The following is a 27,456-nucleotide window of genomic DNA, read 5'->3' on the forward strand; positions in this document are numbered from 1 at the left end:
CTTGTATAAATTGTGAAAATACAACCCCTCATTGTATTGACATGTGGACAGATAGACAAACATGCCCACATTTTATTTTCATTCTATTCATTTAAAAGGGGAAAAAACCCGCAATGATAAAAATGTTTTAAAATAATGTAATAAAGGACTTTTAAAACATTTTTAAAAATCCAAACTCTACCTGAAAACTATATAATATAAGATATAATAATAATGTCATGCAAGAACAGAAGGACCAGAAATGCCATAACTGGAGGTGTTTGCATAGGGTCAGAAGGTGTCAAATAACACAAGATACATCATGCTGCTGTAATACAAGCCCTGCCCCCTTAGTATATGCATTATGGCATCACACAGATGTATGAAATAGGTACAGTTTGGGTTGTAGCAACACAATGATCTGTTGTCAGTGCTGACAAAATCTGGATCCTTTGGATACGTTTGACCAGAAATCTGGACAATGGCACCAGAATACTGTGACACCAGAAGCTTCTTAAATGATAAATGTGCATACCCAAATTATCTTTCCATCTTGTACACCTTTGCTTTGACTTCTAGATTCATTCCTGCTCTGCTGAATAGATGAACTAAATCATGAAACTGGCTATCCTTTTTCTTCTATTCCTGCCACTTTGCTTGGCCAAACCATTTTATCAAAGAGGCTTGTTTGATTTTATGCTTGAAGATGAAGCAGGATCTGGAACGCCTGAACCTGCAGGATATCCTCCTATGCCAGTATGCCCATTTCGTTGTCAATGCCATCTCCGGGTTGTTCAGTGTTCTGATTTAGGTAAGTTGAATGAAATGTTACCTCATAAAATGTTTGTTTTGATTGTTTTAAATGAGTTTGAATTATTCTGTGGCAATAACATTGTGTTCAATTTCTGTGTTGAATTTCCTCTAAATAAATTGAAATATGTGATGTTATGTTCAATAATCTTATCAACATGTAGAAAAGTAAGGCCTTGGTTTCCAGTTCCTTTCCATTCATTTTATCCTGTCTTTTATTCCTAATCATATGAAGAACAAAAGTGATATAATTAAATAAGGAGAAATGATCATGGGAACTTCATATAATTCATCGGTTTAACTGCAATTTATTCATTTAGCATTAATAATCTATTTTGTCCTCTTTCTACCCATGTTGGAGATGTGTTTTTTAAGACTGGATGAGGAAGAAGGAAAACAATTCAGTACAGTGTATCAATAATAAATAATCAGAACACGAATGAAAAATATTGAATATAAAGGCTATAATACCATTATGCTTTAAAGTTTTCCTAATTTCTTTCAACTATAGTAAGTTGCAAGTATAATGGAAATAGCTTTTATCTCCTGAGTTGTTTTCTGTCTTCAGTTCTTCTCATCATTTTCAGTTCTTTGTTCCCATTACAAACTGTTTCTAATATGTAATGCACATTAATTATGTTTTATTATTAAACAGTACATAGAAAAATAAAATTTGAGTGTTAACTGACGACTCTTGGCCCTATATCTTAAAAGGAATTTCAAGTTTTCTTAAATTTCCTACTGTAATCATAAGAATTATATAAAAGTTTAAATAGTGGCATATACTGATTTCTTGAGCACATTATGCATTTCTGGATATAATTTTTGGATTTACTGATAGTATAAGCATATACAATGTTTTGATAATACCTGAACCAGACCATTCATCCAAAATCTTTTAAAGGTTTGTTTTATAAATGTTTGGGAAAAATAGGTGTATATTAATTGTTATCCATATTCATTTGCACTAAATTATTTCCTGAATTATATTTTTTTCAGTATTTTGAAAATACTGAATAGAGATAGTTAAGATACTTCTTTTGCTTATCAAACAGATTAGCATGTAAAAAATAAGAGAAACACATTTAAATTTAAAATTCTGTGATGCTTTTATGAACTTCTAAAGGGTGTATCTATCTTGTATTCATGGTTGACTTTCTCTTAAAATATTTTTTTTAAAATGAAATGGTTGAAGTAACTACAAATGATGCTATGGAATTTTGAATATAGTTTTATTTTAATGAAGTGTTCCATTTACATATATTTATAGAATTCCAAAGATAAATACTGTCCTTATTGTAAAAGAGGAAATTGTTAGGTTGCCTGCTAGGTAGTTGTGTTGCCACAAGTAAGTTCCAAAGGATATGATAGAGCTCCACAGATTGTCTGTTCAAATTTCCTGTCAAAGATTCTGATTATATCCCAATTAATCAACATATTTTATAACTCTAACAAATGATATGCATTGCTTATATACCTAAGTATATGTTGCTTTATTCCAAATTACTGGGCTAAAAAATTAGGAAATCTGCCTTCCCTTCTTCCCACATCAGCAAATTATTGCTTTGCAATCAGCAGTAGAAGCTCCCCAGACTCCAAGTGAATTAATGTTGCTATGCTGTAACAAGGCTAATTGCTGCTCTGCAGATTTCTCCATTTCTAATGGACAAGAGTAGAAAATGATATCATTGCCAAACATCAAAATACCACTTCCTGTACAAACATAAATTGTGCTTGAACTAACCAATTAGTTAGTAAAAATATTCTTTAATTGCACGTTAATTGCATAGAAATATTCTTTAATTGCATGTTTGGCCATATTTGGTAGTCAGTGATAGTACTGATTTAACTGTATAACAGTTTGGGTGGAGACTGAATTTTATAACTAGTCTTAATGAAACACACACACATACTCACACACACACACACACACAAACATACATACACAGAGAGAGAGACAAACACATACATTTCCCAATTCTTTATTGCATCCACAATATCATGTTTTATTGAATCCACAACTATAATTCCATTCAAACAGACAAAGGCATGTTGATTCATTGATTCTAAAGGCGAGATGGTTTAGCAGTTTAAAGATGCTGAGTTTGTCAGCTGGAAAACTGACAGCCTGGGTTCAAGACCTAAGCACTGTGCAATAGGCTGAGTTCCTGTTACTTGCCTCAGCTCCTGCCCACCTAGCAGTCCAAAAGCATGCAAATGCAAGTAGACAAAAAGCTATCACTTTTGTGGGAAGGTAACAGTGTTCTGTGTACCTCAGTGTATAATCATGCTGGCCCCTTGACCAGAGAAGTATCCCTCTACTAAGAATCAGAAATGAGCACCTGCTCTAGAGTCAGACACAACTGGAAAGGGGAAAGCTTTACCGTTACCTTTCTATTCTTAAATTCTGAGTGACTTATTTTCAAGAATGTGACCTAATTAGTACTTGTAAGAGTTAATTGGTTATTTGAATTTAAGTTGAATTAGAAGAATAGCCATTTTGCAGTTCACTCATTTTGGTTTATTAAAAGGCATTCCTCCCAATACAGATTCTTAAGGAATCTAACCATTTGTATGGTTCCTTTGGCAAGAATGTATAATTTATTTTTATTCTCTGTTTTCCATCATGTTGGCTTCCCAATCTTCTCTGATGTAGGCCCTTTTAGCAACATGATACATATATTTATTAGAAGATAAACAATTTCATAGCTGAATTCTTTGAGAACCATCAGATGGATACCATCTGGAGTGAATCTAGTGCTCTGTTTGTTTTCAGTTTTTCAGCGGGGGGGGGGGGGAAGCTAAATATTCATATTTAAAACCTCTCTGGAAAACTTACTTCTTTCATCTTTCTATCTGATTTTGTCCAGCTGATGTATTTAAATGTTTAAAACTATTTAAACTCAAGTCTAAAGGACTCGCAATATGGCCAGTAGGCAGTGAATAATAAATGGAGGAACATTACAGAAAATCAAGCATTGCCACATGGTTTCTTAAGGCTGGATTTATTTCATGTATTATCAGCTGATTAAAATAAAAAAAGGATGAATTATACAAATGTATTTAACCTGTGTTTGTAAGAAATCTGAAAGATAAGAGATGACATAGGTGGCAAGGTGTCTTATCTTAATCCTTAAAAATCAAATGCTCATTAGGTATTAAAACCAAGAAAAAGTCCACAGCTGATTTTTACAGCCTCAAAATTTATAGAGTGTAGACTTTGAAATAGAGGCTAGGAATCTGTGGTTTAAACAATAGGAAACTTCAATAGTGAATTACTTTCTCTGAAAAAGTATTGGATAAAATGGACAAGTAAGTTTAGAGACAAGAATCTGGGAGTGTTATAGTTTTGATTTACTTTTATTTAATTTTAATAATTTTTGCAAAAATTATATATTTCATATAATGAAGTAAAAATAAACCACAGTAGACACTTTAAGTATAAAGTATTATACTTTCTTAATACAGCAGCAATCATTACATTTTTAATTCATTTATCTCCAAACCCTTTAAAGAGAGATAGTCTATACCAGTAACATAAGGTTCTACATCTAGTGAGCACAAAGGTTCAAAACTTTGTTGCCAGTTGGCAAAATGGCCTCTTGCTGTTTTTCTGTTTGCTTTCCTATCCCTACTTTGAAAATTGCTTCTACTCTCCTTGTCCTGTAAATGCTCCAATAGTTCCCTTTTACAGTAGTTTTGGCTACCTGTAGTGGAAAGATTACCTATTTCTCAGTTATAGACATCAAAAATACAGGAGATTTCAGATGCAACAATGATTGGCACCACCAGAATTTTAAAAAATGCCATTAAGGATTAGCATATCCCATATTCTAAACACTTTTCCCCCCTCATCAGGGCAATTTATACCTTGATAGAATATACCACATCATATAAGGCATCCAGAACAAAGCGCCCGCTGAAATATAATGTAGTAGATCATAGCACGTTTCAGTTTGATTACATGATTGATCACAAGTTAGCTGTACATAAATGTTTTGTACATTTTGAATCCTGGAAAAAGGAAAAGATGGAATAGTGCAAAAGAAATTGCTACATAGAGGCAGTGGTGGGATTCAAATAATTTAACAACCGGTTCTCTGACCTAATGATTTCTTCCAACAACCAGTTTGCCAAACTGCTCAGAAAATTAACAACCGGTTCTCCCAAAGTGGTGCAAACTGGCTGAATCCCACCACTGCATAGAGGATGTACTTGATATAGTTAACTTCTGACATAAATCGCTTTAACTGTGTTTCGTGCCTAGAAGGGAGACATCTGGAAATTCATTCATGCCATTACTGACTCTTTGATGAAAAAAAAAATGAGATATAAATCTGCTAAAATAAAGTTAATTGATGTACAACAAGTTAAGTCACTTCAACTATCTTTTTACAATTTATTATTCTATTACAAAACAATACTAAACCCCCCCTTTTTATTCCATAGTTGTGTGTGATCCTTTTTTTTTTTTTTTTGCCATGCAATAATAACACAGAACCCAGGAACACATGCTACAAGAATATACAATAGCATATCCCATATTCTAAGCATTCCCCCACCCCATCAGTGCAATTTAGACTGTGGGTAAAGCGAGATTGTATGAAACAATTTTAATTCCATGTAAACTGTATTTGAAAATGGCTGCACATTTTAAGCAATCTGTCTGATAGTATTAAAGCATAGACAGCTAAATAGAAATACATTCTTCCAGTGGTGGATTAAGGCTCACTGATGCTCTAAGCACAAGATGTTTTAATTTAGTTTGATCAAACATTTTTTTACAAATCTTCATTGGTTTTTTTTTTTTTCTTTCTCAACTTTGTGGTGCCCACTTTCTGCCTGGTGCCCTCAGGACATGCTTAGTCTGCTTAATGGTTAATACACCACTGCATTCTTCACACAACACATAAACATGTATGCACATATTCACATATACATACACAAACACATGCAACCTGAATATAGTCTCAGTTTCAAAAAGAAATAATAAAATCCATATAGTTTAATCAAGAAATATGTTTAGCTTTTATTAATTCAATAAAGTGAGCATTTATATTGTGATCAGTCATGTGAGCGTATTAATCATTTTTAAAACGTATTTTGGAATTGTGATCATTACAGAAATAATTTCACAGTTTATTTTAGTAGAAGGATACATATCCAGTTAAACAACTGCTTGATCTGCCCATACTGATTGTATACAATTTACTCTCTTCAGATCCTTGACAAGGCCTTTCTTCAAACATTTGTCTGGTGAAACCTGCAAATATAATATTGAGAAAGTTTCCAAGTCTGGCCTCAGATTGTTGTACAGAATTATAGTCTAGTTCTAACTGACTATAATTAGAACATTGAATTTTCAAAATGATTGAATGCACTTAAATCTTTACCTAACTTTTTATTTATTCTACATACATACATGCATAAATCACTACTTTGCAATAGTGAAAAATGAAAAAGCGATGGACATCTGAGAATATTAATGAAATTGGGAACTATGATTAGAATCGGCTTCTTAATCCTTTCACATCAGCATGAATAGCATTTAAACTGTATGTGCTTTCAGAAATTCCTCATAGATAAAAAGAGAAAGGATCACAATGGTTTATATTACAAATTGAATATGAATTTTTTTCATAGCTTTTAGATAATAAGGTCTAGCATATATTTGTTTGCAGTAATTCTGATTAAGTTGAAAGTCTAAAATATAATTAACTTCTTTCAGGTATCTTTATTCTTTGGTTGTAATAATTTTTCATCCCCGCCCCTTATAGGTTTGAAGGAAGTTCCGAAAGATCTTCCCCCAGATACTACTCTACTTGATTTACAGAACAATAAAATAACTGAAATAAAGGATGGAGATTTCAAAAATCTGAAGGATCTTCATGTAAGTTATAGTGAAACACACTATGTTATTGCTGTTAAAGGAATAATGTACAAAGGGATAATGTACAAACACCTTCACCCCAATTTTCCATATAAATATGGCATATGGCATAACTTTCTTTCAATGTAATGAAAGCCTAGTGTTTTGGGTTAGCAGAAAAGAACAAAAAGTAGTGATCAAATGGGAGATGAAAAAAGAGAAACAGGAAAGGAAATACTCCAGGCCAATCTCCTGGACCATCTTGGGGACCATTTCAGACCATTACAGTGTGTGTATGAGAGGGAGAGGGAGAGAGGAAGAGATAGAGAGAGAAGGAGGGAGAGAGATGGGGAGGGAGGGAGGCACAGAGGGAGAGAGAGAGAGAGAGAGAGAGAGAGAGAGAGAGAGAGAGAGAGAGAGAGATTTAGAATTGCCAATGGAAAGTCTAATATTTGATGTTTGATAATAAGATAATTCTTAAATCTAAGGAATTTCTTGGAATATGTATCCAGGAATTCAGGGCTGCTAAAGTTTCCAGAAGATGGCCATTCTCCAAAAAAGAGCTTTTTTGTTTCCATGGCAAGTATACTTTGGCTCTTGCATAGCTTTTTAAAGGTCTAAACTATTTAACATTTACATAAAGCCATCAATTGAGGTTTATCTGGAGCTTTAGAGTGCCACGCCATCAATATACTGCACAGGATTTCTCTTTCTCATGAAATCCCTGAGGAGAAGGGGAAGTGTTTAATCGGTGTTTGCCAGTAATAATGGACTGGATAAAGCCAATGCACCTTAGTCTATGCACACACCACAGAAGTACTGTTAATAGATGATTTTATATCACTTTATTGGTCAGCTTTGCATAAGAAATCATGCTTTCATGCATGATTCCAAGACAACATAGCATCAAATGTACATACACATTATAAATGCTCAAGAGGCAAACACTTCTATTTATGTCCTCTATGTCTTTAAAAAACCCTGAAAAAGGATAGGGAGAACTTCTTCTTCCCTTTCCTTCCAAAACTAAGACCAGACTTCTTCCAGCAAATCTTATTGAAAATAAATAAAAAGGAAAACTCTTATTTACAATTAATCTATGGAATTCATTACCAGGAAGATTTTAATAGCCATTAGTATGCATGATTTTAAGAGAAAATTAGATTCATTTAGGTTCCAAGCTATTAGTCTTGAAGGCTTAATGTTACCATACCTCCAAATATTACCCTGTTTTCCCAAAAATAAGACATCCCCTGATAATAAGCCCAATTGGACTTTTGAGCACATGGCAATAAGGCCAAGCTCTTATTTCAGGGTTCAAAAAAAATATAAGACAGGGTCTTATTTTTGGGAAAACATGGTAGTTACAAAGAAATAATAGTGGATAAGGGGTATGTCTTTATCTCCATCTTCCAGGGCCACTTAGTTAGTTACTGTGAAAAAACAGAATGTTGGATTTGGCCTGTTCTGACAGGTTTGTTCTTACATTATTTGTTCTTATGTTACATTGGAGCTGATCTATGGCTTTCCCTTCTGTTGGATATTAATCTATTGGTTCAAATTATGTTGCTTAATATTATATCATTTAGGCAACTAGTTCAAAAGAATAACTTTAGAGAGCCCTTATTTAAAGCTCTTCAAGCTTCACAATTCTTTGGATTGCCTCTAATGAAGATTAACACAGAATGCCCTATACAGCTTATTCAGATGGACAACAGATCATTCTTTTCAGAAGGTCCTAAATTCTAATCCTAGATCCTAGAAATTGATCCTTTAATACATTCTGTTTCTAATCCTAGAAATAGAATGTATTAAAGAAGCAATGTGGTGGGACATCAGAATAGTTCAACAGTTTCTGATGATATACATCAAGCCTAGTACAAACCTAATTTAGTAATTTTTCATTTACATCACATATGGATGGAACTAAGCTACCAATATGTCAACCATATATAATTTCTCTGAAACCTGGTCCAGATTGATTCTGCCTTGCTTGTAATTGATACTGTCATTACATGATCAAGGATATTAAACAATTTTTTTTAAAGCATATCCATTGCAACTTGGAAGGTGGAACTTGCTACAAGCAAATGCAGTTCAATTCACTTTTAATTGAGAGTGATGTAATTGAAAGAGTAGAATTACTTGTCTAATTAACATATTGGTATCAGTGTCTATGGAAGAGCCTTCTTTCCTTCCTTCCTTCCTCTCCTCTCCTCTCCTCTCCTCTCCTCTCCTCTCCTCTCCCCTCTTTCTTTCTTTCTTTCTTTCTTTCTTTCTTTCTTTCTTTCTTCCTTCCTTCCTTCCTTCCTTCCTTCCTTCCTTCCTTCCTTCCTTTTATTCTTAAAAAAGATGTTGCTTAGCAGCTTTTATTTGTATTGTGGAAAAAAAAACAATCCAAGCTCAGTAATGTTCAGAGACTGGTATTAAAACAGATTAGATTTTACTCTGCCAGTGGATGTTCTTGTAATTCTTATCTTGGACTGAAAAGTATTCCTATACCTTCACATGAATGGTAAATGGTTTTAGGAGGGGATGACAGGGTGGGGGAGACTCCTTCTAGTGCTGTTAAACTGTGCATGACCTTTTTTTCTCCCAAATGTCGCCATTGCTGCTTAGAACCTAGAATTAAAACCATATGCATATCTAGATATGCACAACAGACCCATCTGTAAAACATACCTCCTGTTTTTACTGATGATGAACAGGAAATGATATACATCAGGGACAGAATACACTACAACACAAACTGTTCAAAATGGCAGTTTCTTTACTTTTTTGCGGACACTTTCCCTCCTCACTCTTTTCCCCAGAGCTGTTTAGAACATTTTGAGTTTCATTAATGTTCCTTTCTTTAACATGTGCTACTTTTACAGATATCTTGTGTATAACTAATGATGAAAGAATTTCAAATGGCTAAAAATCAAAGCATAAAGAGAGGAGCCATCTGTTTTTCCCAGTCTTGCAAATAAGATGATGCATTTAGTGAATAAAAATGTGTTGCAGCTGGACTACAATGGTTAGAATAATATCTAAGGGAACTTGTCCATGAAAAAGGATTGTTCCCCAAATATTTCAAAGCTGTTCTCTTAATACTCAAGTGTATAATGAGGAAATAGGTAAACAGAAATTATAGCATGAGACTTATGTAACAGTTTCTAAATTTATGATTTACTAAAAAGAGAAAGCAAATAGGTTATTTTATGTAAGTGTTGCAATGTGTATATCTGATTCTCTTTGTGGTTATTGTTGTCACAAAAAGTGTAGGAGTGAAGATGAAAGACAAGAGTAGTAGATTCATTCTGGAGCCACCCAGAGGTGGCTAGAAGATGGGTGACTATGTAAATGTGTTAAATAAATAAATCCTGCTACTGATTTTGTTCACATGTTGTTTTTATTCAGTCACTTCCAACTCACTGAATGATGATATCCTTGTAGTCCAAATGAACCTGAAAACCCCCCTCCTGTATTCTTCCACTGCTCTTTCTCCATTAAGTTTGGGTAGGCATGCCTTTATCACCTCCTGACAAAAGCAAAATTGTCATGAGAGAAAGGAAATTTGGCTCCTGCTTGCAGATCAGAACTCTCTGATCATCAATCATCAATTGCTTCTGCTAAATTCTGCTGCAGGAATTTCTGTAATAAGGCATAAATTCTCTTAATCATGTAGGGATAATATTGTGTAACTTTTTTGTTACTTTTTAAAATTATATTGGTATCTTATATGTTATATGTTTGTCTGTTTCTGGTACATTATTTAATTTTTCTTCTTCAATTTTTTAAGTCTTAGCATTTAGGTTTCATACAACTCATACACAGCTTTTGCTGTAGATGGTCATTATTTTTATATATTTTTTAATCTTGCTGTCATTGACCATAATGGAATTTTGGATTGAATGATTGGTTGTTCTTATTTTTCAGTTGTTTCCATCTGTTTTCTACCTAGAGGGAAAAGTCATAACTATTGGTTTGTAAAAAACAGATCATGCCAGACAAATCTTATTGCATTCTTTGGCAAAGTGACAAAATTAGTGGACCAGAGAAATGCTGTAAGGAATTTGATAAAGTAGACAACAACCAACTATTTGATAAGATATAAAAATGTGGATTAGACAGCATCACCACCAAATGGATTCCTAACTGCCTGATCAACCATACTCAACATGTAGTCCTTAATGGGACTGCATTAACATGGTAAGCAGTGGTATGTCCCAGGACTCAGGCTCAGTACTCTTCAATAACTTCATAAATAATTTAGATGAGGGGAACTTATCAAATTTGCAGGTTGCACCAAGATGGCAGGAATAGCCAACACTCCAGAAGATAAGTGCAAGATATAGAAGGATCTCGACAGACTTGAATACTGGCTCCATCTACAAAATAAAATTCAATGCTGAGAAAAGTCAGATACTACATTTAGGCAAGAGAAACCAAATGTATAGTTATAGAATAGATGGCACCTGGCTCAATAGGAGTAACTGCGATACAGATCTTAGAGTCCTAATGGACAATCACTTAAATATGAGCCAGCAGTTGTGCTGCAACTGTCATAAAAACCAATGCAATCGTAGGCTGCAATGCAATCGTAGGCTGCAACAGAGGGATAGAATCGAAGATCATGTGAAGTGTTAGTACCACTTTATAATGGCCTGGTAGGACCACCAGTTGGAATATAGCATCCAGTTTTGATTACCACAATATAAAAAAAGATCTCAGGATGCAAGAAAGAGTGCAGAGATGAGAAAAAAAGATGATTAGGGGATTGGAGGCTAAAACATACAAAGAACAGCTGAAGGAATTGGATATGTCTACTTTAATGAAAAGAAGGACTAGGAGTGACATGATAGCAGTGTTCCAGTATCTAAGCAGCTGCCACAAAGAAGACAGAGCCAAGCTATTCTCCAAAGCACCTGAAGGCAGGACAAGAAGCAAATCAAAGAGAGAATCAATCTAGCTCTAAGGAGAAACTCTGTAATTCTGTTTCTGAATGTTTTACAATGATTGTCAGAATTCTTAGCTCATGCTTGAACTATTAGTAATAACATTTAGCTATTTTGTCTTTTTTTTAAAAAAAAATGTTTAAAAGGTCTTCTCCAAACTGGTTTTTGACTTATGCATTTAAAATATTTAAGTGTTAGTTTCATTTTTCAAGTTTCCGGTGAACAGTCTGACTTTATTTTATCTTGAATGGAATTATTTGTTCTTCTTCTAGTCTAAGGTATTTTCAATTATTTTCTTTAACAGCACAATTCAAAGGCATTTTTTTTTCTTCCTTCAATTTTTGGAATGGTCCAGTTTCACAGCCATATATTATAACTCAAAAATCATAGTCTTAACAATATGTACATTTATCGTCAGTATGACATTTCTGCACTTTAGTGTTTTATCTCAATCTGTCATAGTCTTTCTTCCAAATGGCATCTCTCTATTTTATGGATATAGTTATCAAAATCATTCTAAGCCTAAGAAGAAAAAGTCTTGTTATTTTTCTCTGTTTATTTGCAATGCAGGGGTTATTTCCTGTTAACATAATATTTGCTGTTGTTGCATATCAATGTTTGCACTCTCTCTTTTCACCTTCAGCAAGACACGTATTAAAGTTTGGTTAAGTTCCACCTATCAGAAAGATACCAAGGTAACTGGAATTGTTACTGTTTCTTACCTTTTCACTAAACATTGCTGGTTAGTAATGTCGGACTGTCTCTTCTGATTTCAAATTATACATCTGGCAGTTCTCATTCCACATATTTGCAAATCTGGAATGGAACATCTTGAGCATTATCTTAATAGCATGTGAAATAAGTGCAATTGTTTGGTGATTTGAGTACAATTTAGCACTGTTTTTTTTTAATTTGAACTAGAAAAGGAACAGCTATTTTCCACTGCCTTGACCATCATTGCATTTTCTATATCAGGAATCTACTAAAATTTTAAACTCTTATACTAGCATTTCAACAATTCCTATGTTTTCATTTGGAGATTTGGGGGCTTCTGACTCATATAGTAGGTAGCAGCCCTGGCTATGGGGCCTTTTGCACAAATCCATTTTGTGCATCAATGATAGTCACTCATGCCTTTGTCATTTTCCAATTAGAGTTCTACAATGTGGTCTATGTGGGTTGCTGTTGAAGAACATTCAGAAGCTTCAGCTGATCCTGAGTATAGTGGTATACATTGTTTTAGAAGCACCAATTTAACTAATTTCTGCTGGAGCTGCACTGGATCCCAGTGTACTTCCAAGGTGTAATTCAAGCTTCTGATTTTCACTGTTAAAGCACTAAACAGCACAGGGCAAGACTCTTTGTGAAATGCCTCTTCCCTAGTGTTTCTGCCCAGGCCGCCAGATCTGACATGTGGGTGCAGTCCAGGTCCCTTCTATCAAACATTATCATGTGGTGGGACCTAGAAGATGTCCTTTTTCTATTGTAGCATCTGCACTATGAACCAACCTTTCCTCACCCTGAGATCCAGATGGCCTGGACCCTCTTGGGCATTAGGAAAGCTGTGAGACATCTTCCTCCAGGCCCTAGGCCAGGATGCTTGTTGAGCTCAATGTTCATAGTTTATTGGAAGTTTGTTATATTGCCTTGGTTAATTGGTTGGGTTTTTTTAAATTTAAAAGTCAAGGATTCATTTCAAGTATTTATTTAAAGTCCTTTAAAGTATTTATTTATGTCAGCCAAAGTCTGTAGAAGGTTATTTTTGGAAGAGTAAAAGGCCAAAATGACTTCTTTATGAACAAAACTTTCCTGGATTCAGTTCTATTGTAAGAATAAACCAGTAGTTTCTCAGGCCTAGGAGATAAACATGTCCCCACTGCTTCCAAGCCACTTCCCAGGCTTCCAAGCCACTTGACAAGCATACATTCATTCAAGAGAGTTTGAAGTATAAATATGTAAGTATCTGTCTTCTTTGGACCGTACTGGGAAATCAACTGATGGACTTGATGTTACATTCTTGTTTGGAGCATAGATTCTAAAGTAATCAAGTGAGGTCTGTGAATCTTCTGTCAAATTTATCTGAAACCTGAAATAGCATTACATGTTTGGAGACCTGTCTTTCAGCCCTAGCTATGAAGGGCAGATTTCCCCAGGATTGAAACAAGAATGAAGGTCAAAGGAAGATAATTATGCAACAAATTCAGTTGTGGATGACTTGTGAAGATTAAAAAAGATGCAAAGAAATTTGAAATAAGCAAAGTATGAGGAGGACAGTTATTTAACTTCATCGATATTGCAGGAAGGGATCGTTATAAAAGGAAGATGCTGAAACCTAGGGTTTAGAATAACTTTGGCACCTACTGGATTATTCTGTAAAATTATATATTAAATGTTCTGAAAGAATATTACCCTATGATTGTACTTAATATGAGTGCAACTTGCTTGAGAAATAAATAAGATGAACAAACATGATTTTATAGCTATAGAAAAATCTTGAGGGATGAAGCCTTTCTAAAAGAAAGGAACAGTGATAATACCTACATATCTATATCTACAAAACCTACATCTATACTTACCTATATATCTTAGCTCAGAAAACCAAGTGAATGGACTTGGGAAGAACGCATTTGATTTTAAAAGGAACAAACAAAAGCAATACAGTTGTTAGAATCAACTATCATCCATCCAACCAAGGAGAGGATACAGATAATGCCTTTTCATCTGAGTCAAGTAGGCCATTACTTTCCCCCCTCATACTCATAGAGATCCTCATTGCAATCTACATTGTTCAAGCTATTGTGAAACATCTGGTTAACACAAATATTGTTATCCTTTCAATATTACATTATCTGAGGCATTTCAAAATAAAAAAGTAGGAAAGGCGCTTTCATAATGTAACATTGTTGTGAAGGGGGTGGATTTTTGTTTGTTTTTGTTTTTCACCAACTATATAGTTTAAACCTCAAAAAAGGAAGTTTGTGCAGTCACAATTTATGTAATCTTATTGTGCGTTTTTGTGTTGAGAGAACAAGCTGATTTGTGTTGCTCCAGAATCTTTGCGACGCTATTTTAAATATTCCTAGCAGGAATTTTTTCTAGAGAAAAAAAACAATTCAGACATGGTGTGTTCTAGCTCTTCTCGATATTTTCAAACTAGCAGAAATGAAGTTGATCAAATTTCAGCTTCAAGCATTTTTTAAGCGATTGAGAGGTGGAAGTAAAAAAAAAGCTGTGCCCAAGGAAACACCCTAATTGTGTAAGAAGATTGTTTACACTGTTCACTAGGGAAAAGATGAAGTGCACAATTAGATTCATTTCTGCTATTAGGACTTGAATCCTGAATTTCTTTCAACTGAATACTTGTGTAATATATTTGTATTTCAATTATAAATACACTTTCATTCTAGCCTTAATGGAATCTAGAGAAACATTTTGTTACATAATTCAAAAATTGTAATTAGTCTGAAATATTTTATATACATTTGGTTCTCAAACTGAAACCTAATCATGTTAGCATTTATTGTGCAGAGAGAGAGACTGACTTAGATGTACCAGGTTTGGTTTGATATTAGTAACTAAGGTTCAAATTGTCACCTGGGACTTGACTTTTTGAGCTCTTATGATCTACTTCAATTATTAGTTAAATTGATGGATAAATGCTCTTTAAAAGTAGAAGATGATGAAGGAGGTAGATGCCCAAAGTTCCTTTATTACCTGGCATACCAGCATTCACAAAATGGCTAGAGATTAGATATTACACAGGGGGAGCATTCTACTTTCAGCAGTTTTTCTTCCCCCACAGTACAAGGGGAAAGAAATGAAATAAACCCACCACTCTGTACATAGAAGTATGTCTCTTTCCCTTTGGCTCAGACATCCCTGTTCAAATCACTCTTTGCTGTTTCCCACAGGCCCAAACAACCAAATATCTGAAATGTATCTGAAAATATAATGATGCACACTTTCACACCCTCAAGCTTCCACAGCCAGCACCAATCCAATAGCAATGAGCTTCTAGGCTAATAAGATATCACCACTGGATTTGGGGTGGGGGTGGGGTGGGGGGGGAGAGTCCAAAGAACCTGGTTCAATTTTATATGTGTTTTAAAATGGAAAGAAGGCACCATGGTTTAGGGGTTAAAGACACTGAGCTTGTCAGCTGGAAAGGTTCAAGACCGAGTGCCACAGGACAGGATGCCCTCCTGTTACTTGCCGCAGCTTCTGTTCACCTAGCAGTTTGAAAGCTTGCAAATGCAAATAGATAAATATGACCACTCTGGTGGGAAGGTAGCAGCATTCTGTGTCCCTCATTGTATAGTCATGCTGGATACATGACCATGGAAATATCATCATACAACACTGGCTCACTCCACTAAGAAATGGAGATGAACATCACCCCTTAGAGTCGAACACGACTGGACAGGGAAAAACCTTTATCTTTTTAAAAATGGATATAGAATGATTCAAAATACTGGTTATCTGGACGTGCCCTTAGTTTCCAGGGTTCTTACTGAATGAGCTATAATTGAAGTTGAGCTCTCATCCCATTCAAAAAGCTAAATAAGATTTCTCTGCAGATTTTTGTACCCGTCTTTCATTGAAATTTTGAAAATTGAAGTGAGCGTGATAGAGGCAGTGTCAAGGCAGAGTTAAAGTTCCTTCCCTTCTGCCACAATCTTAATCCAAGTATTTCTCCCACTCTATTTGGCAGTCATTTTAAAATTTCAGCCAAACCACATTTCATTTTGCACTCGTATACTGACTGAATAAAAATAGCACTGCCAAAATGTACTTCAAAAATAAAATTCAAAACAGGCCATTGGGAGATTAGCATACAAGCATTCTGGTGAATGTTTATAATCTTGCTTCTGATAATATGTTTCCTGTCTGGCATTAACAACTGTCCTACTTTACTATTCAGGCATTGATCCTTGTTAACAACAAAATCAGCAAAATCAGTCCTGGAGCTTTTTCTCCACTCAAGAAACTGGAGAGACTTTATCTTTCCAAAAACAACTTGAAGGAACTTCCAGAAAACATGCCAAAAAGTTTGCAGGAACTGCGCGCACATGAAAATGATATTGTCAAATTAAAGAAATCTGCCTTCAGTGGACTGAATAATATGATTGTCATAGGTATGCAACACTACTTATAAATAAAAGTTTATAAGAGGAACTTATTAGTAGGTAAAATGGAAAATAATGTTGAAATTTGATGAAATCCAAACTTAATTAGATCTTCTTCGGAATATTAAGGTAAATTTCCAAAGAGAATTAGTAATTATGTCACAATTAATAGTTCAATATTAAAAAAATGGGAAACTTTGTTCTCAAATACGAGATGTGTAATATGGTTCATGCTGAGATCATTAAATTGATAGTTATTTGCAACATACATTGAAATCTATTGCCAAGAGACATTTTGGGGGGCATTGGGATATAAATGTCAAGAATAACCCACTAAACATTTTTAAAGGATGTTCATGTGTACAACTTTTACCCAATCTCAACCTATCTTGGAAGAATCTTCCCTTTGTCTAGCTTTTCTGGGTTTGAAGCAACACTTTTCCTGTTCTTCTGAAACATTTACCATACATACGCTCCTTGATGAAGCTTGCTATCATGCACTCAGGGGCAGAGTTCTACTCAGCTTCCAGTGATCATATTTGGATGCTACAGGCATACCCTTCTTTCCCAATTACTGGCTTCTACTCTTCATGGCCAGTTTGCCTTGAGCTGGCACCTTCTGCAGAGACACATGTTCATATAATTCCTAACCAGCACTCTGCAAACTATCATTTAGGCATTACACAAGTTCTTTATATATAAACACATATATATTAAGCTTTAAAAGCATTAAACGTTTTTTTTTCAAATACATGACTTGTCATGTTTTGAAAGAGCAACACACCTGTGTTTAAATAAATAAGAAAAATATCTTTTCTATACAAAAGATTGATATGGGTTTGCTGTATGTTGCAAATAGATTTATCCCAAACATAACTATTACATATTTTGAGATGTTTATGCAAATTTTATTTCTTTGAGCCCTAGTGACAGATCACAGTGTTAGCAAAAGTACTTCCCCACATTCACTCAACTTCTCTATACCACATGTTAAGGAAAGCAATTTGGGACAGTTTTTCTCACTGGCTAATGATGGTTGGAAAAGAAATGAAGGCAGAGGAATCAACCAATCACAGCATTAAGTTATCTGCCAATTGAAGAAACTGAGGAATGCACATGAACACAACTGCAAGGAAATGATATTTTATTTTGCTAGTAACATTTAAATTTTTAAGGTGATAGATAAGAAAAAAATTAAAGGAAGTGTTGCAGAAAATAATATTATTTATTTCCTTGTTTAATGTTTTTGCTTACCACTTTCTATTATTACAAAGATTGAAGTGTTTACAAATGTAGAAAAATAACATATTCAATTTAAAAAGAGAGTTGAATAAAAACCACAAAAATGGTTGGCACAACATTCATAGAAGGAAGGCCTGAATGAAGGACTGCATTTAACAGAGGCCTAATGATAAAAAAAAAAAAAAACCTATTAGTGCCTTAGATATATTCTAAGCATTTGGAGTGACCACAAAATGCAATTTGCAATCTCAGCAACCTACCTGGCTGGTAGTAGGAGGGGCCATCTGTCTGTTCTCCTGGTTCCAAATTACTTAGGGCCCTAAATATTAAAATCGGCATCCTGATCTGGCTTGGTAGCTAATTGATAGATACTCCATATATTAGATCAAATAAAACTATTTCACGTTTTAGGCTTGCCAATAAGCTTCTATTTATTTTAATTAATAACATTTCACATATCTAAAAATCAGAGAATACTGTCAGGTAAAGGAACTTCCAATAGTTGGCTACAGATCAAATCCTATTGCCTTTTATCCACTTCCTTCAAAATCAAGAATAGTTTTATAGAGATGCAACAATTAACTGCATTGGTTTTCCTTATATATAGCAAAATTAACTAGATAAGTTAGAATTAATATATTATATAACTTGGTAATGGTGATTCTATAACTAGTATAGCGTTTGTTTTTTATTTTTTGCTAATGTATTTTAGAATTGGGCACCAATCCATTAAAAAGCTCAGGGATTGACAATGGAGCCTTTCTAGGAATGAAGAAGCTCTCCTACATCCGTATTTCAGACACAAATATAACTTCTATTCCTAAAGGTAAAATCACTGTTTTTAGAGGTTATGTGAAACATCAGCATTCAAATACACTGTTGTTTATATTTTGTTTTAAAATATATATAAAATAAGTAATGTCTAAATATAAGAAATACATCATGTGATAAAATCTTAATGTTCTGAAATTAGGATAAAATGCATTTTAATTTTAGTAATACCTTAAATTGGTATTTGGATATTTTTAATTCTCAATTTAAGGGAAATGGCTACTAATGTAAAGGACATGTAGGTTCAACTTTTTATTTTGCTAATGTTTTGAGTTTATTATCTTTATACAAATTTTTTCTGTCTCCCTATCAAGAAATGGTTGCCATTTACCACTATGGCATCAGATAAAGTAATACATAGATGCAAAGAATGCCTATTAAATAGAGTACCTCAACTGACAGACTGGAATTCCATAGGAGGGATGTATGCAATAAGAACATAGCTTCTTTACAACTTCTCAGAATCTTTTCAGTATATGCATTTCTAGTCTATGTGTATTTGTTATGAATACATAAGTTGCAGGTCTAATTCCAACTGGAACAAAAGAAAAGAAAATGGCTAAATTAGTTTTCAAATCTTTCTTACAGAATTATTTATTAAATGGATTGGTTACTGTAAGAGTCAAAATGTATACCCTGTCTTTCAGCTTATTGGGAGAGGAATGATATTCCAATTTCAGTCTCTCTACTACAGCGATTCTTGCTAACAAATCTCAAGAAGCAGGACTGCACCGGTTCAGTATACTGTATCAGTATACTATATAACCCACATACACATTCAGATCAGTAGTGGGTTTCAATTTCGGTCATTACCGGTTCGCTCGTGGGTGCGTGGGCACTCTACACACATACAATGCTTCTGCACATGTGCAGAAGCTTCTGTGCATGCGCAGAGACATCCGGGTGGGTGGGCGGAGCCTCCCACTGCTGCCACTACCAGTTCGCCCGATCCGGGGCAAACCAGTAACACCTACCACTGATTCAGATGTAAGGAACTAATCTGAATGTCTGTGGTAGAGTTGGAACAATACAAATAATTATGAGCTAGACAGAAGCAAAACACACCTTCAGCACATCAATCTTGCAATCTATATTGATAGTATTCAGTGTTCAGTGTTTATCAAGATGATTTGTACTTCTGTAGCTCTATATGTTGATTCCTCACTTGGTATATAAGACCTGACACAGCAAACTAATTAAGCATTCTAGCAAATTAAACATTCTAAGATTGATGCAATACTTTCCAAAATTCACTCTTCTTAAACAATAGAAAGCATGGAAGAATCCTTTCACATATGAACAAGAGTGCATGTTAATTGGAGTAAAGATATGGTGAAGAGTTAATCAAAAAATCAATCATACTTCTGACTATAATTTTTCAAGATGTTTTAAATGGAAAAGGTCATTGAATTTCAGTAGGTCTTTCTTGTTGCATGACTGTTTTATCATAAGAACTGGCAAATGAGCTTAAGAGTAATTTGTATGTAAGAGATACAGAGTGACTCAGTGCCAACGCTAAAAAAAATGCTGTTAAACTGCAAAAATGTTTTTCATCAGTGTCACATAATACATAAATTCAAAAAATAATGTTCTAGCATGCAGTTGTATGCAACATGTATATATATGTATATATATGCAGTTGTATGCAACATGTATATATATGTATATATACATAAACACATTTTTTTTTTAAATTTTAGGTCTTCCTGTATCTCTGACAGAACTTCATCTTGATGGCAACAAAATCAGCAAAATTGATGCAGATAGTTTAAGTGAACTTCCCAATTTGGCTAAGTATGATTTTTTTATAGATATATTAATATATTAATGCAGATCTCACTTTATAACAATGAGATTTTTTAGTTTTTATCATGCCTAACATGTTTGCAAAGAAAATTAGAAATATAGAATATCAATATTAAAGCTACTATAGAAAACAGACATTTTAAAATACTAGTTTTAACTAGTTATATTAACTAGTTTTTCTAATCTTGAACAGTTATCCTTCATTATTTTAATATCTTTATCAAGGTAGGTTAAAATTCAATAACTGAATACTTTAAAAACTAGTGTGATTTAGAAAAGATTTAAGGGGTAAAATTTCAGATGATTAGAACAACTATATGCTTGAATATGTAAAAACAGAACGGCCTCAAAATATGGAGTCTTAAGTGATGCTATGGAAGTTTATGTAAGGTTTAAAAAGCTTGCTTTATCTATCAACATTTCCATCCAATGACAGTCAAAATATTATGTCTATGCCTACTCTGGGGTCAAACACAGCTGAGGATCTGAAGGGATCACATGCAGCCCACATATATTCTACCCTGCTGTAAAACATTAGTTTTTAAAAATATCTTCCTTTTGCTGGGGCCTTCATAAATCTTTAAACTCTATATAGGGCATCTGGTTTCTGTGGAATTGCACCTGCCAGCTTGCAGCATAGTTAAAAATGCATAGAATACAAATGAAATCAAGAAATCAAGGTGTTAAATACAGAACAAAACTTTTACTTTAGCATAATTGGCATCATGTTTTTCTCCTTATAGGCTTGGCCTCAGTTACAATCGCATTGCTAGTGTGGAAAATGGATCTTTAACCAATGTGCCACATTTGAGAGAACTCCATTTAGACAACAATGATTTGGCCAAAGTACCTGCTGGACTAGGAGAACACAAATACATACAGGTAAAGTATATCCTAAGGAGAAGAATTAGAAATATTGTTAAACTCACAGATAAAATGCACTATATTGGAGAGGTATCTTGGCCTGAAGAAGATATGTGCAGAAAAATGCTGCATTTTGGCTTCAGAATGATAGCCTGAGTAATTGGCATTTTAATAACATAATCATGCATGTGTTAATGGAAAACAATGGTCTGAAGATGGTAAATACAACAACAAACCTGAAAGATGAGAGTTTACACAGGAACCTTAACCTCGGAGTTTATAATAAACACACAATAATATTAACATAATATATTTATAAAGATAATGTAAAATATTAATTTCCTGAATACAAAACATGATGCTTAGACTTTGCAGCCTCTCTGACTATAAATATTTCCTAATTTAGTAACTTCTTTTGAATTTAGGGAAACCTTATAAATTTTACATTGCTACAGATATAATTTTATAATGCAACATTGTCAGGGCATTTATTAATCCCATGTTTGGCTCTGGGACTAATTACCCTGGTTTAGAGGAGATAGATCGTGACTTATTCCAAGTTGCAATAATCTGAAAAGAAACGTGAAGGAAGGTTTCTAATAAAACTCATTTATTTGTTATAAAGAAAATAAAACACCTCACTAACTAAGAAAAGTTAATTGTTACATTTTGGAAGTAATTTGGGCCAGCTGCCTTTCAGCAACCGGCACCCGTGGCAAGAGAACAAAGGAAAGAGTGTGAAGGAATGAGGGTGGATGGACATGCGTAGTAGTTTACTGATAAGGAACTTGGCAAACTACAGTAAGTCTATTAGTCCAAAAATAATGAAGCTCAGCTGGGAAATAAAATAACGCAGTGACAAACATAAATTATATTTGTTTTTTGCTCTCTTGTAATTGGAGGTGGTACAGAAAAATATACATCATACCCATGAGAAGGTCATCATTTTCCCGCCATATTAAATCATAATGGTTAAAGCATATAGAATCATAAATTTGGAAGTGATTATTTAGGGCATGACATCCAATCTCCAGTAGAAGAAATATTTATTGCAGCATTTAATGTTGATGATATTTTATTTTATGTTATAAAAATAGCACAGTTAGTTCAATCTTGTAGTGGTCAGGAGAATCACAAAAAACATTATGAACGAATACTTGAAGATTTTCAGATTCCTGAGTTCTGCAGAAGGATATCAAATATCTGTGATTAGAACTCCTGCTTTAACATCTTGTAGCTGCTAAAGTCTAGCATCAGAAATTTATATACCTGTAGTTTGTGGAATGTATTTGGAATGTACAAATATATGAAAATGACAAACAACAAGATAAGGCACTGAAATTTCCTTGTTATCTCATAGAAATAAACTGATTACATGTGTTTATGGGTCCTTTGTTTCCAATGAGAATAGATAAGGTTGAAAAGTATTTTGGCTCAAACATTTAGATATTCTTATATATTAATTTTGCCTTTTTACAACTGACTACAACAAAACTGTTTTATTTCTATGTTTTGTTTTGTTTTTCAGGTTGTCTACCTTCACAACAACAAAATTGCTGCCATTGGCCCTAATGATTTCTGTCCTCTTGGATACAATAGCAAAAAAGCTGCTTATTCAGGAGTAAGCCTGTTTAGTAACCCTGTGCAATTCTGGGAAATTCAGCCATCTGCTTTCCGATGCATCTATGAACGATCTGTAATACAACTTGGAAACTACAAATAAATGCACAAAAGTGTTTCCACTTAAATACCTGTTGCTTTTTAAAATTGCTGGTAACTATTAAAGCCTGATATTGGAGACTTAACTGCAGAGTGGAGATTATTATATTTGTAAAAGACCCATGAGATAGTTTTTAGAGAAAAATAAGTGAATTTACTTTGTTTTTTAAATTTTTGCTTCATCAACAACACATGATATAGTTAGCAGTATCTCTCCCTTAGGTGAGCACAACAGATTTTTTTCAACATTCCACTGTGCATGAGATTTGGGGCTAAATATTGGTCAAGTATTTCATAATTAGAAATAGTATATATCACATTTTTACTCTACAGCCACACAAAAAAATATTTGGAAGACAAAGTAATGAGGCATACTTTAAAAAAAAAATCAATCAAGTCTTCATAAACTCCCATCTGTTTAAAATTTAAATCATAAGTGCAGGTATCAAAATATTAGATATTCAGATAAGCAATATAGAAATGTTGCTTTTGTTAATATTTTTGGTTAAAATGCTATTTTAATATATACCTCTTTTCTTTTCTATGATTTTATGTTAAAATCTTCCCAGATAATTTATGTACAATTAGGAAAATAATCTACAGGCTCAAAATACATTCATGATCCTGGCTTTTTCTTGAATATATCACCAATGGCTACTGATACTTTTATGTCCCCATGGAATGGAGATGGTGGGGCCTCACACATCTTGTATGGAAATCACCAAGAACTTTTACTATGTAATTGAATTTGCAATAAACATGAGGTAATCTTACCGTTATCATTTAGCATCAGGGAAAGGACTTGGGGCCATGTCCACAAGTTCCTGCTTCATTCTCCAATTCTCCATTATCATCCATACCTTCTAGGTGACAAAGCTAATGTTTTCATAGTGCAATTTATTTCCCCTTATTCACACAATGACTGCTCCTGTTCATAAAAATATCTGATAAAAATATTCAAATAGAATTCTCATTAATTTGGGAGCCTTTGAGAAATTACTATGTGGATTGTGACCAGTAAATCTGCAAGCATGTATAAATTAAGCAATGTTGGCCTACTACATTAATAAATTGCTCTTAAATGCAACAGTGGACATTCATCCACTTTAACTAATTTAAATTTTAACACTGTTTTTGAATGTAGTGTAAAGAAATATTCAGATTATTTGCTCAACAATACCTAGATTTACAGGGGATTATCAAGTGGCCAGAAGTAGAAGATCTTCTTCTATCTAAAATATTATTTTAAAACAAATCTGAAAGCAAAGTTTATTTTTACATCACTGTAACTGGTTTTATGTAGTAGCAAGAATATCAAAGATGGCTGTACATTTCTGGGAAACCTATCTCCAAATTTAACTGTATTTCTTTCAACATGACACATTAAAGAAAAGTTTGGATACCTCTTAATTGTTCAAAATACAGTATTTTCAATGTATGTATGTTTTATATTAAACAGTATTGGCAAACTCCAAGATCCTGGTGTCTGTTATATAGGCTCTGCCATCTAAAGCAGCGGAAATGAACCTATTGCAAAGGCACAGATTAACAATCATTTTCTAGTGCTATTCAAAGTAGTTGAATCTGGTTAGTTATCATATAGCCTAGATGCAGATTTTCATAAAATGAAATAGTTAAAGTTAAAACCTGGATTATCACATACACTGATATATGAAAACTATAGATTTTTTTCCCTTTTAATAACCATGTAATTCCTTGCATTAGAGTAGAGTCAGGGAGACTGGATGGAGCTAAGTGTTTACTGGCCGGATGCCCTTCTTAACACTATGTGGAGCTCACAGCAGATATTTTCTCTTTGCGCCCAGAGAGAAAAATATCTGTCACTAGGATCAAACTCACAGCTTCTTGATTGTGAGGAGAGAGCTCCACTTCTAGGCCACCACAGCGCTCTTATATAGAATATACAATGTAAAAAACTCCTCCCTTTTTATGACTCTGTAATCCCTTAATTTGGGGTAGATTTGGATGGGTGCCCTTCCTGATGCCATGTGGAGTTCGCAGCAGATATTTTTTTCTTTGTTCCATAGAAGAGAAACATCTGCGACTACCCAACTCTGAATTCTCAACTTTATGAAGCGAACATCTTCACCATTAGGCTACCACGCCATTCACATAGCATATACAATATAAGTGTTCATAAATTAATACATATATTTTTTGAAAGACAAAATTCACTATTATGAGGGAAGTGTAAAAATAACAGGTCTTAATTTTACTTGTACAAAGTGTTAGATTTTAATCTAACATTAAATTATATAGAGAAACCTCTTTATAAGACCGAATTGACGGCTATTAAAAAAATAACAATTTCTCTGATACAGCAAAAATAATGGAAAATCTTATAGTACCCTAAAGATTTACTGTGTCATGAATGTTCATTGTAGTTTCTTCACCAAATGCCTGAAGAATTATCTTTGAGAGGGTAGTATACACGCATCTGTTGTTATGAAAGACAGATAGAAGAAGAATGGATAAAGGGAAATGTAATGAATAAATTATAGTTGAATTCCTGTTTTATGAATTCTGTTCACAAAACAGCTACTTGTACAATACAGATAGTATGATAAGAAATATTCCTTGACTTTAACCAAATATCTATTGACATTTCAATCATAATAAAAGAAAAAAGTTTCCCTGTCCAGTTGTGTCTGACTTTAGAGCACAGTGCCTATCTTCGTTTCTTGACAAAGAAGCCAGCATTGTCCAAAGATAAAATAATAATAATATTTAGAATAGAATAGAACAGAACAGAACAGAATAGAGTTGGAAGGGACCTTGGAGGTCTTCTAGTCCAACCCCCTGCTTAGGCTACACTACTTCAGACAAATGGTTATCCAACATCTTCTTAAAAACTTCCAGCGTTGGAGCATTCACAACTTGTGGAGCCAAGCTGTTCCATTGATTAATTGTTTTGTCAGGAAATTTCTCCATAGTTCTAAGTTGCTTCTCTACTATTTTTAAATAGTAATATTTTTACACCTTCCATGCATTAACTCAGTTAAAATTTTCATCCTTCCTGATTAAAGTCTTCTGGAAGACATAAAAAAAAAATCACAAAACACAAAACTGCAGTCAGGCATTATTTTATAGATAGGACTGAAGGCATTGGGACAGCTAGTAACAACTGAAAACATATAAAACCACAAGGATTTGTATTGGATTCTGAAGGAAGGACGTTGTGAATGGAATAAAATATTGGTATTTTCACAATTTTCCTCATGACTTTTTCCCAAATAAAATTACTGCTTTATGTACTGGTAATTAGAAAAATGGATGCTTGGACATTCCATCACCTTCAGTGTCATGGGGGTTGTTTATGAAAAGTTCAAAAGAGTTTGCTAATGCAATCATCCAATTTATCTCTGAGCTATTTAAAACAGCTATGTGATATTGGGGGAGTCTATGATTCTATTACCAAAACAACTTTGGAAGAAATAAGTCTTCAAGATAATGTTTAATTAGGGAGATATTAAAACAGATAATGGCAATACTTTGTGTTTTTATGGTCTGCATGCAAACATACATGCAGATGAACACGCATACAGAGAGAAAGAGAAACAGACAGAGCTACAAACAAGTTTATTCTTAAAATTAATAACACAATAATAATGCCCCTAAGAAAGATGCATCAAATTTCTCTCTTCTGACCCATATTTCTGACTCTGGAACTGAGATATTTACAAATAAGGCACATATGAGTGTCCCAGGATAATTGCAAGATCACAGAAGATTGTAGAAGATTGTAGGATCCAACTGGGTCAGACACCTGGACCAGAGGTTTTGTCTTCTAAGCTCTCATACTTGTGCTGAAGCCCATCTTCAGGGAGCTTCTCTTTAATAAGCCAATATTTAATGCAATTTATGGTTGTTAATTCTCCAACTTCTTTTTGAATAGGACAGAAATGTAAAAAAATAATAATATTTTGTCCAAGAAAAGTAGCCAGAGCTCATAAAAAACTTGGCAGAATTAGAAAAATCAAGCTTTAGATAAAGAAGCCAAATACGTTCAACTGTTAAAAGAATGCAGCTAATTTTGCAGGATAGTGGAGAATAAAACATTATCAACTGAAGTTTTAAAAAACATGAAGCATATAAAGATTTTGTGAATAAATTGAAGATTCTTACAAAATTAAGTTGATCAAACTGGGATTAGGATTTTGAGAACTCAAGAGTTGAAAAATGTGATACTTTAGGATGGATGAATTTATCTTTAATCTTCGTGGCCCTTAATTCCTTGCCCAAGTACCTT

The 27,456-nt window shown here is 33.8% G+C and overlaps 1 protein-coding gene across 1 annotated transcript in view; it reads left to right on the plus strand.

The window, feature by feature from the left end:
* DCN (decorin) overlaps positions 1–24,661 on the plus strand; it is a 28,020-nt gene extending 3,359 nt beyond the window's left edge. The window contains exons 2-8 of the mRNA XM_034403243.3: positions 559–790; positions 6,567–6,679; positions 16,520–16,733; positions 18,679–18,792; positions 20,498–20,591; positions 21,347–21,485; positions 22,996–24,661. Coding sequence (XP_034259134.1) covers positions 595–790; positions 6,567–6,679; positions 16,520–16,733; positions 18,679–18,792; positions 20,498–20,591; positions 21,347–21,485; positions 22,996–23,190 — 1,065 coding nt within the window. The 5' untranslated portion in view covers positions 559–594 and the 3' untranslated portion in view covers positions 23,191–24,661. The remainder of the gene's footprint in view (positions 1–558; positions 791–6,566; positions 6,680–16,519; positions 16,734–18,678; positions 18,793–20,497; positions 20,592–21,346; positions 21,486–22,995) is intronic.
* Positions 24,662–27,456: the final 2,795 nt, after the last annotated feature.

This window comes from Pantherophis guttatus, chromosome 7, assembly GCF_059756535.1.
Source record: "Pantherophis guttatus breed Tessera chromosome 7, ASM5975653v1, whole genome shotgun sequence".
Lineage (NCBI taxonomy): Eukaryota > Metazoa > Chordata > Lepidosauria > Squamata > Colubridae > Pantherophis > Pantherophis guttatus.